This window comes from Bos javanicus, chromosome X (genome assembly GCF_032452875.1).
Source record: "Bos javanicus breed banteng chromosome X, ARS-OSU_banteng_1.0, whole genome shotgun sequence".
Lineage (NCBI taxonomy): Eukaryota > Metazoa > Chordata > Mammalia > Artiodactyla > Bovidae > Bos > Bos javanicus.
Window position 1 is genome coordinate 128198046 of NC_083897.1, and position 13273 is coordinate 128211318.

At 41.6% G+C, this 13273-nt stretch overlaps 1 protein-coding gene across 3 annotated transcripts in view; it reads right to left on the minus strand.

Annotated features, from left to right (window-relative positions):
- Positions 1-5135: 5135 nt before the first annotated feature.
- The window catches only part of SMS (spermine synthase), a 50183-nt gene continuing 42045 nt past the window's right edge, over positions 5136-13273 (minus strand). For all 3 annotated transcript variants that reach the window (XM_061407916.1, XM_061407915.1, XM_061407914.1), the window contains exons 9-11: positions 13116-13195; positions 6911-7026; positions 5136-5645 (exon numbers count right to left, since the gene is read on the minus strand). In XM_061407916.1, the coding sequence (XP_061263900.1) occupies positions 5606-5645; positions 6911-7026; positions 13116-13195 (236 nt within the window). In that variant the 3' untranslated portion in view covers positions 5136-5605. The remainder of the gene's footprint in view (positions 5646-6910; positions 7027-13115; positions 13196-13273) is intronic.

Consider the following 13273-nt stretch of genomic DNA (forward strand, 5'->3'; position numbering starts at 1 on the left):
CCCCCAGATTTTATATCAGGGGATGGTTCTTGCCTAGCCCAGTCTTCATTGTGATGATTACAAAACGCTCTTTTCAATTCCAGCATTCCCTCTCCCTTAACGAGCTGACTCCCAGCTTTCTATGTTAAGTGCCTCATTTGTTAGTATATTTGTGACCTCCACTTACTTGTATATTTATTTTCCATATACCCTTCATGACTTTCAGTTTTTTCTGATGGTTTATAATTTATCATTCTGCTTAATTATTTTAGGGCAAAAACCCTTCTGGGTTTATCCAGTGGGAGTCAAAGTTCAGGTTCAAACTACGCATAAGCAGCCAGGATCAGAGTCTCGTGGTCTGGCTGACTGGGACCCTGAAACCCAGGCCACAGCCCCCTATAGGCTGACCCGGACCAAAGTGGAGGGCTGGAGTAAGAATTCCAGCCACTGGGTAGGGAGTCACCAAGGGCAGAGAGGATCAAGAAGGACAGAGTTGACAGTGGAGGACAAACAGGAAATAAGAGACTCGCAGCAATGCCTGACATCCAAACGGCCGCAGGTCCTATGCAGTGTTCTGGTTTTCGGGTCTGAGTGCTCTATGCCTTTCCGAGTCCTGTTCGTCTTCAGTCTGTGGGAGCACCAAGAAGGAACCCCGAAGACACAAGCCCTGGTGAAAGGACCCTTCACCCACGCTGAGACCACACCCTGCTACGTGTGAAGGTGCGGCATGTTCTCCCTCTATCATCACAGTTGCTCTTCTTGAACACACCCACCTGTGTAACTTCTTCACGTGGCTTCTTCTATGCTCCCCTGGGAAAATGCACTTCTAAGAGTTCCCTTCACAGTGCACTGTAACCATATGCATGAAGCATTAGACAAGCTGAGCAAGAGGTACCGGGTGACGGCCTTGGGAGCTTATACTGTAGCCATCTGTCACCTGGACTTGGGCTGAAGGCCCTGCATCCCGTCCCCACTGCGCTTCGCTTCCATGCCTCCAGCTCTCACCTGACAGAGTCAGAAATCACTGCTCAGCTGTGTTCTTTCCCAGTGGGACTCACCATCCCTTCAGACGTTAAACATTTAAATATACGTGGACAACAGATAAGGGATGAAAACTTAATGCTGAGCAGAAAAAGTAGAAACACCGACTGTTAAGGGACCATGCAGCGGACGCAGGATATGTTGACAAAAGCTCCCCTTAATGCTGGGAGGAAGGACAGAGGTGTGATTTCATGTATCAAATTGAACTCAGACATCTGAAAGCAGGCAAAGGTCTAGAAAACAGAGAACATGGAATATCATCCCAGGAGCATTTCCATCCCTCTGCAGTGAACTCAGGGCTGTCAGAATCCCTTACTGAGAACCTGAGTTACCAGGTAATCATCAACCAGTATTTAAGACTATTTTAGCCCTAAAACAAACATGCAAAAAAAGTCGCTCAGTCGTGTCTGACTCTTTGCGACCCCACGGACTATACAGTCCATGGAATTCTTCAGGCCAGAATACCTAAGTGGGTAGCCTTTCCCTTCTCCAGGGGATCTTCCCAAACCAGCGACTGAACCCAGGTCTCCCACATTGCAGGCAGATTCTTTACTAGCTGAGCCACATGGGAAGCCCAAAACAAGAAAAAAGGATTTCCTCATAGGCAGAGCCGGGAATGATCTCTCACAAGTCCATCGTCAAAGCCCACATCTACAACCAACTGCCCCTTGCCCATCTTTACAATCTTGGGCCTCCATCTCTAGGCTGAGGTGGGGCAACCCCTCAAGACCTCCCTCTGGATATTGGAGGGCTCCTGTCCAAACAGGAGACCCCGTGACTCATTTATTGTTACGTTCCCTACTCCCTAGTATGTCATCTGAAAGGAATCAGTCACTCATCAAAATGACCACCACGTGACTGGTTGCTCCCCAGGGATGTGCTCTACATTAACAAAATGGCCAGGGCATCGCTGGGACCCCCAGATCCAGGAGATAAGCTTACCTGTCCAGTTACATTTATCATCTTACTTCCCAGGGAGATCCCATCCAAGAGTACTCCAATAGCCTTCCAAGGGCACTGGGCTATTTCTTGCCCATGTTCAATTTCTCATTTTTGAAATAATGAGTAAAGCAGAATCAGTGGAATGATTGCCCTGGGTAGTTGAGATTGTAAATGGTTCTGGCTGAGAACAACTGATCCGCCACTGTTGATCTGAGGTTGTGACGGCAGGCAGAAGGGACCCAGCTACCCTTCCCCACCGCCTAAACATAATCCAACAGAAGCCAAAACTATGGGTCAGGGGTTCCTAACCTGGCATCTATGGATGCAATTCTTCGTGGCTCTAAACTTGGTGGGAAAACCTTTCTATATTTTCATTAACCTCCTACTGAAATCGAGCATTTCCTTTAATCATGAGCACAGGTGACAATCCATGTTAGCACTGACAGTACCTATGACTTTGTCAACAAGTCAGATGCGTTCTTTGCACATTTCAGTTGCCAGAGATCTTCTATTTATGCTCATTATGCTTCAAAATGACAATATGTGACCCACAACTAGATCCAGCTTTGTAACATGTCATTAAAGCAGAAATATGAAATCAGATGTCTTTGAACAACATTGTAATGTATTTCCTCGTAATCTTATCTCCTTGATGTATTAGAAAACTTGTTTCTGAGGAGGGGTTCACAGGTTCACCAGGCTGCCTGAGGAATCCACGGTACGAGGAAGGTTAAGGACCCCTAATGTGAGCCTTGCGACAGCAAATTCAGAATGCTGGAACCTAAATTCAGATTGTTACTGGCCACGAGACCCCTGGGTATATTTCAAATTTTGACTACTGGCCTACTCAGTGATATTCACAATTCACAAAGCTCACAAAGCTATTTTTAAGACTGAGCAAGAGAATGTAAAGGAAAGTTGTGTACTGACCCAAAGCACAGCACCGTAAAAGATGGTGCGGTAGAAAGACATTCAGCAACAGGGTGATGTAGAAGGAGGTGAAGTGTTATCTCAAAGCCATGTAGCAGCCTGAATCAAATAATGCTGCCCACCTGGCCTCAAGAACAGTGCTACTCACAGTGCTATTCCAAGACTGGGGAAGGACCGTGCCCTGCAGTGGAGACCAACATGCTGCTTCGTTCACTGAGGTGGTCTTGCTGGGAATGAAAAAACTTCAGCTGAAGCAAACGAAACAATGTGCATAGAACATAATGACCTGCTGAAGGACCACACCAATTAATACTGCTGGAGTCTTGGGCATAGAGCAATGATACATCGCACGCACGCGCGCGCACACACACACACACACACACACACACACCCCTTTCCCTATCCCAGGAGTCATGAGAGCAATGAAATTGATCAATTTATTGAGACAAATGCAAAGTCTTATGGCAGCAATAGTTAAGCAAGAAGGCGTCTGTTCGACTGCAGAGGAAGAGCAGCACACTTTTCTTCAGTGCAGTAGAAAAAGTGTCAACCCAGCCTCCCTCCATCCCAGTAGGATCACCATTAATCAGGTTTTTAAAACAGCCAATCACACTGTCAGAAGGCAGCATTTCTTCTTTTAATAAGCAAATTCTTAGTAACTGCTGATGTGCTGAATAGAATTTAAACTACAGCCACACGTCTTTAATTAAAAAGCAGCTATATAATACAGTATATTCTATTTTAGATGATAAAGGGGACTACAACAGTAAATAACACTACAGCCATTAGAGTAATATAGCAGTGCTTAAGATTTTACATTTCCTTAAAATGCAGCAGAACTGAAGGTTGTTGATAGTTATCAAGAGTTCAGTTTGCATACGTTTAACAGTTACAAAGATGTTCAAAAAACACTAGACATCCTTTCCCTACTAGAAAGAAATGATTGTGCTCAGAATTCATGATTATCACCTGAAACAAAAGTTTTCTTTCCATTTCCTTCTTCCTCCCATACCACACCCCTTAGTCTCTCCTGAACACATCTTCCATGGTCTGTTCCAACCCGATCCATCTCGTTCCTAACTCTCAGCTCTTGGCAGGACCTGCTACATCAGCAGATTTAGCTTCAGTCTCAAGCTAGTCTTCAAGTATAAAGTTATATCACATATTAACACCACCATATCCAGACAGCAGATACACTTGCTTTCATTTTTCAAATGAAGAAAAACACCCCAAAACCTCCACTTCCGTTTACCCACTCTGTGTTCAAACAGTACCATACTGTTTAATCTTACACAGTAGAGAGACTTTGAAAGACTGAGGAAGTTGGTGGTAGGGAGGCAAGGCAGTGAGTAGGGTTCCTAGTGTCTATATATCAATGCCATTTTTAACCTCTAGGCACAAGAAAAATATTTGCTGAAAGCCAATCTAGTTCCCATATGAGTCTAACTGCTTTTGTTCATTATTTTTTCTCCAATGCCAATCCCACAAAAAAGAGTAAGTGGACATATATTCATTTTGAAAGATTTTATGTTTCATACCATGAACCTAGCTCGGAAGAATGTTATGGGCTGACACTAATTCTATCTCAGAACAGACAGTGGGTATATTTAATGGTTTCCTTCCTACAAATTCATCATAAATGAACTCATTTCCTCGATAAAGCATAAACCTTTTTAAAAACAACAGGATAACCCAGTGATGTCTAACAGTCTGAGTCAATATAAACTTACCTTTTTATGTGAATTGTGACCCACACATACACTCCCCAGCAGTGACACGCACTTCCTTAGGTGAGCTGAAGTTGCTCCTGTGGCTGTGGGCCTCTACATAAACTATCCTCTATCTGTGCGTCTAAAAAACTCAGACAAGTTCACAGCAGCAATCCACAGTGATCTTTATTTTCACATCTAATACACCGATAAAGAGTTGGAAGAGAAACTCTTATTAAGAGAAATAAGCTTTTGACTTTCAACTTTACAGTAAGGCCAAATCTTTTCCCATCCTCCAGGTCAATTTTACAATGAAGAAGTGGTGAATGTAATAGGCTGTGTATCATTTACCAAGGTGGTAAATGAAGTCATTACTACTGTTCAAAAAAGGCCCTAAGGCCATCCTATTATAGAGATAAATGGCACCAACTGATAGGATAGAACCAAAAAAAGACCAAGGAGACACCTTTGTTCTGTGAGATCAGAAGTGAACACGAGAGGACCTGGCTGAAATAAAACGACAGACACATGAAATTTCTCATTTGTAACTTTAATTGAAGCGTTGCTAATCATTTTTAAAGTCTTTCCTCATAAGCACCAAATTTTAATATCTATATCAATTTGGGTGGGAAAGAAACTCCATGAAGAACTCCCCTCCAGAAGAAAACAATGATGTTCACTCCTCCAAACAACCAAATTCAAAGTCTACCAAAATGAAAACAAAACAAACAAACAAAAAAAAAGCCCACACAGAAAAACAGAAACAAAAACAAAAATCACATTCTAGGGGTTCAGTGCATTTAGCAGCCTTCACTGTGCTGTCTAATCATCCTAGTTCATCAAAATATACATTTTTCCATTTGATTTTTAAATTAAAAAAATAATTAAAAACAGGAAACGTGAAGGAATTCACAATCAATTGCCTGACTTGTTTCGATTTCACGTACAGCATAGAAAGGTCAGGAAGGCTATTTGCAGCACACGTGACTCGGGGACACTGATTTTCAAGGTTTAGCTTTCTTCCAAACAGTGTAAAATACCCACCTGGATAAGGAGTCAAGGAATAAGAGTAGGTAATTGAAGGCATCACTTAAAGTTTGTTTACTGGCCTACAGATTGGAAGATGAATGAGCACTTCACAGCTTACAGCACTGTGGTAATGACGCGAAGGCCTCCGAGACAAGGTCACTTCACAGCCTAGATGCCCACCATCTGTGACGTTGGGGTGAGGTGTGGGGGAGCTTAGCAGAGAAAAGGTTAAAGGGACACAAATATTCTCTCAGAGAACACTTGTGCTTCCAAAGACTCTAAAATGTTTTAGGGAATTAATATGAGAAGGAAGGGTGGGAAGGAGAGAGAAACATCAGAGGGAGTGGGGGGAGGAGGGTGGTGGAGGTGGGAGGAGAGGGACCGAGGAAGAGAAGGAAAAAATGGTGGAAGGATGAGGGACCAGAGAGGAGCCAGAGGGTGGAAACCTTTTCTCCAGATGTCATCAACTGCTTTCAAAAGTCTTTGAGCATGTAGACAAAGATCTGACTGTCACGGAATGCTCTGGAGAGCAACCCTGATGAAGGTGCCAGGCAGGGAGAGGAAGCTTTGGTCTGCAGAACACTGTCCAGTTTTTAGGAGGAAGAAATGCACTATGAAAGTCCAATGACAATGTTCTCCTTTGCCTTTTCTCCAGGTTCTTCTCTTATTTCTCTGGACTGACTTTACTAAGTGGAACTAAATGAAGAACACCAACCCTGACTTTGTGATGCCTGGCATTATTTTTAGCTCTATCTCTACTGCAAAGCAGCATCAAGCCAAGTGTAGAAATTAATATTAAAGTAGGATAATATAAACGTAAAAGGACAATGAGCTTCTTAAGCCAGCCTGCTCCAGCTAGGGTGGCTTTCTGAAGCTCTCAAGTGCACATCAATCTCCTGGCAGGCTGGTTGAGACAGGTCACGCAGCCCCAGCCTCCAGTATTTCTGATTGGACAGCAGGCTGGGGTGGGGCTTAATAATGTGCCTGTTTAACTAGCTCCCAGGTGATGTCACAGGTCTGGTGGTACTGTGAGGACCAGTGGTGCCATACCATCCAAACCATCTGGGAGGCTGTGTCAGGCCACACCCCAGCATCTGAGGCTGGGACCCAGGAATCTGTATTGTTTTCAAGTGCCCAGGGGATTACAACATACAGCCCAGTCTGAAAACCAGGGCCTTCTGTATACTACAGAACTAATTCTGTTTCTTGAAACTGGTAAATGGGCATGATTTTACATGGGGGTTCTGATTGGGCAACACGATGATGTGGTCAAAGGATATAATTCCAAGTACGAAGGGACACAGACGATCTCCTTGGAGAATTCCACAGGACAATACAGGCGCCCCAGCTGTTCTTCATAGAGCGACAGGGCTTCTGTCAAATTGACACAGTTTCCCTAAATCAAAGAGAGAAAAGCAAACAATAGGAATCTTAAGTCCTACAGAGGGTCCCAATCATTGGAAGGTCTCTAATAAATGAGAACAATTCTAGCTTTAGATAAAAGTTCATCTCTGAAAATGAGATAAGGTTTCTGTACTTTCACAAATTGCATTGCATTCTATTTATAGGTCCATTAGCTCATTATCCTTCTACTTCATTTACCAAGCCATTTCAAATTATTCGAGGATGAAGCAAGAGAAAGCAGTGAGACCAATTTCTCATTAGTGACAGTCATTGTATCAACACCATGCAATTAGCAAACATTCATACACATAACCCATTCAAAATAAGTTTTCCCTAAAGTCACTACAGTATTGAGGATGAAGTATCAGAAACATAATGTTCTTGATTTTCAGAATGACTTAAACTACAACCCTCTTAAGAGTCTAAGATGTTGACACAAACTCTTTCTTTCACACCCTTGTGCTTTCTCCAACAAAAGTCAATTCCAGATATACACACTAAAGGTATTCCCTAGTTTACTCTTTATCAAACATTTTGTCTTGACTTCACTGTTCTAATTTTTCTCCGTTTCTTGCCATTTCTTTTTTGTCTCCCCAGCTTGTAGGAGTGGTCAATGAAATATAGTATAAATCTGCTGGAAAAGATTTTTTTTGGAAATGTGTTCTTTTTCTTAATTATTGAAGTATAGTTGGTTTACAACATTGTGTTAGTTTCAGCCATACACCAAAGTGACTCAGCTACATATATACATACACCTATATATACACATCTTTTCAGATTATTTTCCATTGTAGGTTATTAAAAGATACTGAATATAGTTCCTTCTGCTGTATGTTGTTTATCTATTTTATGTATAGTAGTTTGTATCTATTAATCCCAACCTTCTAATTTATCCCTCTTGGTCCCCTTTCACCTTTGGTAACTATAAGTTTGTTTTCTATGTCTGTGAGTCTGAGTCTGTTTCTTACAGATTCATTTGTAGTATTTTTTAGATTCCATGTATAAGTGATATTTGACTGTAGACAAATCAAGGATAAACACAGTGACCTTGCTCCTTCAACTTTCTTCCAGCCTGCAACTTAGATGTGATATGTAGAGCTGCAGCAGCCACTCTATGACTATTAAAAAAAATGGTGAAGAGAATCAGAAATGCTGGTGGCCAAGACCCAGGAGAGCTGGTGAATGGATACAGAATCTGCCTAATTCTAGAGCTGCAATTCTCAATTTTTAATGTGTATATGAATCATAAGGGGCCTTGTTACATTGCAGATTTTCATTAAGTAGGTCTGGGGTAGGGTTTATCATTTGAGCACAATTTTCCCCCAATTTTCTCATAATGGATTTAGAAAACAAGATGAGCATTTAATATCAACTATTTCCTTTTAACCTCTGAAGTTCTAAACATTTGGAAGACGACTAGAATATATGTGTTGATAAAATTCCTTCATAAGAACTTCATTATCAATTTGCCTCAAAACAGCCAAGATGAAAATTATTCACAAATAAAGCATCCTGTGATACAAGCATTTCTAAGGATGGCATTTCAAAATCAAAAAACCAGCCAGCTACGGGGAAGTGGGTAGACAGGACTATTCTGAGAGCTGGCCCGGGCAGTTTTAACTGAGCACATTTGATCAGCATGTCGTCATACTTCAGTGCCAACCTGTTTAGTAACCCATCATCTAGGGTCCTGCAGTGGGAATTGGACCAAGTGCCTTTGACCAGCATATAATTTGGTTTCAACATTAAGTTCACCATGAGAGTATATAAACAGCACATGTGTAATTTAAGATGCACAAATAGAAAACACTGCCCAGTTGTTTTTAGAACACCTCACTACTAGGGAAGCTATAGAATGGAAATACCACCAAGGTTCACAGTTCAAGCTTTTCCTTGCCATCTTAAAAATGACACCATACTCTCTCTTTATAGACGGAATACAGGAAGACCTCCTTACAAAGAATGTAGTAAATAAACAGAACAGTTTCAATTTATTCTATCCCAAATGGTCAAAAAGCAGTTTAAGAAAGAAAAACCCCACAAACAGATGCCTACCCCAAAAAAGTACCATGATACATTTCACCTTTCTGTGTATTTAAATGCAACTACACTGTTCTTAAGATATATAGGGGATACATAACAAATTGCTAATAGCAAAGAATTCAGCACCTATTGAGGAGGAGAGGAAGAGAATAATATGGCAAGGCAGGGGCATACCTGGGAGGTAAACCACAATACAGCGTCTTCCATTCTATAAGGTTCTTGCTGCCCCATGTTAGCTCTGGGTGACACCTGCTTTTTTACCTTAGAGATTTTAATATTGTTTGTATCTTTCAAAGAGTTTATGTCATATCTGTAATATAACAAAGTCTGGAAGACTATTTCCTTAATGATACCATTTTAATGTCTTCTAAAACAAGCAAAAATAACGTGATGATTTAGGAAATCACACATATGTGAAATACCTAAAAAACAGAGGGGAAAAAAACTCTAAATGAGTTACTTCCAGAAGGTGGGAGGGGTTGATGGAGAAATGTAGATGTGTCAAGCGTACTGGTAACATCGAGGTCTGTGGGGGGTGGGGGGAGGCGCAGAGGGGGGCTCATGTCTTTGTATCATAACTAACATGAATGTCACACACACATTTGTACTTTCAAATAACCTACAGCTTTTTTAATGAGGAGTGGAGGGGCAGAAGTCAAGTCCCAGGATCTGCCTCTTAGTTCCACAAAAGCAACTCTCTGCCCTCTGGCCCACCAGACGTGGCTCCATGAATGAGCACGTTCCAGGAGGACTTCCCCAGCTTTGTGGCCCACAGACAAGGCTGTCTTCAAGCAGCCACAGTGAAATTAGTGACATCATAAAATCTCCATGGTGATGTAAGCAATTTTAGGCAGGGACGTTTAGCTTTTGTCAGTCACCAAGTTAACAAGCCAAACACCATTTCTGTCCCATCTTTAACCTTTCCTCTGTTCCTAAGCTACAGGCCAAGGGAAGCAGGGTGTGAGTGTATTAAGGGCATTTCCTGAGCACACCATGTGCTACAAAAGGAAAGTGTTCCACTGTGGCAATACTATCAGTGCATCCTTAGTCAGAGCATGCTGTGGCTCTTGACCAAACTACTGCTTCTTCACAGGCCTATGCCCCTGTGGTCCATATGGCATGCTGAACCACCCGACATACTATGGGATTCCAGGCATCATAAAATGAGATCGCCTTGAGTTTCCAACTATTCTGAATACAGGGGTGGGAAGCACATCCTAAGACATCTTTTGGATAACTCTTAGAAACCAGCACAGCCTTGAGTATTTAAGGTGGTTTTTAGTAAAAGTTGGTTGGCAAAGGCCAGGTGATCAAAGCCTGATCTTTAGTGTTAACAAATGTGTGGTGACGATCTGTCAAGCAAGTGCTTCTATTAGTTGTCCACACTGAGAAAGCAGTCTACCAGGCAAATATTTGCAACAAAAGACACCAGTCACACTTTCCTCCTAAGAGCACCTGTTGTCTACTGCAAACTGACTGGTTTGCATTAGATCCAAATTGTTCTCAGTCTCTTTTGATTAAAGATGCCAGAGCCTCACTTTCTTTCCCAACTTAAGCCCCACGGAATTTCTATTTGCAGAAACATAAAAAGAATCCAGTTCTATCAATATATCAATGCTCTCCTTGAGAAATATTCACTTATGAAAACCCAACTCATTGAATTTGGGTTGCTTTTACAGGAATTAGGCCACTTGGTTTGAGCAGGTTTCACTGTAGAGTTCCTGTAAAGCAGGGGTAAGCAAATTTCTGCAAAGGGCCAGAGAGAAAATATTTTAAGCTTTGCAGACCATATAGTCTTCACCACAACTGCTCCAAGCTGTTGCTGTACTGCAAAAGCAGCCGCAGACACCGTGTAATGAACGGGCGTGGCTGTGTGTCAAGAAAACGGCAAAAAACAAGCAAGGGGTGAGAAATGGCCCGTGGTTTATGGACCTCTGGCTTTTAAAAAGTCAATATTAGAATGTGTTTTTAAAAATCATTCCTCGTACGGGGAGGGAGGAGGGTTCAGGATGGGGAATACGTGTATACCTGTGGCGGATTCATGTTGATATATGGCAAAACCAATACAATATTGTAAAGTTAAAAAATAAAATAAAAAAAAAATCATTCCTAAGCATCAGGGGTTACAAAAAATAAAAGTCCACTTGTAGACAGTTGTCTGTTCCCCTTGAAGCTTGCCAACACTTTCAGCAAGTATGAGATGATCAAAGATTAACTGCTACCTGTAGGGGTGTTCTGTGCAGGGGGAAGAGGAAGAAAACAGGATCGGCTGGAAACAAATTCAAGGAGTTGCCAATTTGTTTTCAGCATTATAAATCTCAGGCCTCATAAACTCCCCAGGGCTTACTTTAAAAAAGCCTCCTCAGAAGAATAAAATCAGGAATTTTCCCATAGTTCTTGACGTTTAAATATACTTGGGCTTCCCTGGTAGCTCAGATGGTAAAGAATCTGCCTGCAATGCAGGAAACCCAGGTTCAATCCCTGGGTGGGGAAGATCAAAAATAAAAGTCCATTAAATATACTAATGCTTTTTAAAAAAAAAAGTTGCGGGGGCTGGGAGGGAGAGGTAGAGTTCTCCTGAAAATGCTTAAGAACTAATTACAGGGACCAGAGTACAATACTGCTTATCTTCTGCTTATGAATCAAGGGCTTTTTCAACCAAGTAAAAAGACTGATCACCAATTAGCCGCTTTTGCCATCATTTCCAAAATGTTAAGGACTTAAGTAAGATATATATATGTATTTTTATGTATCAGGAAATACTGACTTCAAACCTTCTTTTAAAATTAAGAATACCCTAGAAAATGAGGAAAATACAATTTGCTTCCATCTGGTGGCAGCAGTTCATACTGCAGCCAGAGCAGTTTATGAAATTATATTGATGACTTTTCCTAGAGGATGAGGCCCGAAGGCAAAAAAAAAAACAAGAAAAGAAAATCACGGTCTATGTCTCCCCCTGATGTCAGCAGCTGATACTGCAGCCAGTGCAGTTTATGATGGTTTTTTTCCACTAAAGACTCTCCAGAGAATATGGGGGGCGGCGGGGGGGGGGGGGGGGAATACACATATCACGGTCTGTGTCTCCCTCTGTGGCAAAAGCTCATAGTGCAGCCACTGCAGTTTATGATGGCTTTTCTACTAAACACTCTCAGGAGGGTGAAGAGGGAGAAGGGGGTAAAAATCACGGTCTGTGTCTTCTTCTGGTGGCAGAAGCTCATTCTACAGCCAAAGCCCAAATTTAATAAATTGGAAGGTTATGGTAACAGGACAGAACAGAACAAGGTACATGCCTGCCTAGATGCTCAGCCATGTCCGACTCTCTGCGACCCAATGGACTGTCGCCCACCAGGCTCCTCTGTCCATGGGATTTCCCAGGCAAGAATACTGGAGTGGGTTGCCATTTCCTCCTCCAGGGGATATTCCTGACCCAGGGATGGAATCCATGTCTCCTGCATTGCAGGTGGATTCTTTACCACTGAGCCATGGGGGAAACTCTCAACAGGACAGGACAGAACTCATTAATTCCCTAAAAGGGACAGGTCAGCTATTTACAAACTTACTGCTTGAGAACACAGACAGACATAAGAAAAATTTTCAGTACAACAGTTTCATTTATCCACTTTTATATTACATCTTCAACTACCTACTTCCACATTGAGAATGCTAAGGATAGAATTAAAATATTGCATAAATGCTCAATGGCTTTATGCCACATTGCAAATACAACTAAGAAAAGCAATACTAATGCCATCACCACCAATATGATTACTGAAAATACGTAAGATTTTGGCATATACTTGTCCCAGTCTCTCCCACTCACCATTGTTTTCAGTAGTTGTACTGTCCCAGCATTGGAAGAGCATACTGTTGTACTATACGCAGTCCCTTTAAACCTTATTTAGTCTTCATTTGACAAGTAACTAAATAGTTAGTGCTATCATTAGTCTTTATGTCAATGTCTAAGTATTTTGGTGTGTGAAGCACAAAATGTAAAATTTTTACTGAGTATTTTTGGGGGAAAAAAACAGAAGTCTATACCTGTGTAAAATATTTCCCATCCTGTTTCAATACTTTCATTGAGAGATCAAGAATCAGTCTGAGAAACTCCCATGTGGAATCTGGATGTTAAAAAAAATTAAGTTTTATAAATATCAGTTTGCATGCATGAGAAACAACATCTAAAGTCAAACATTCAC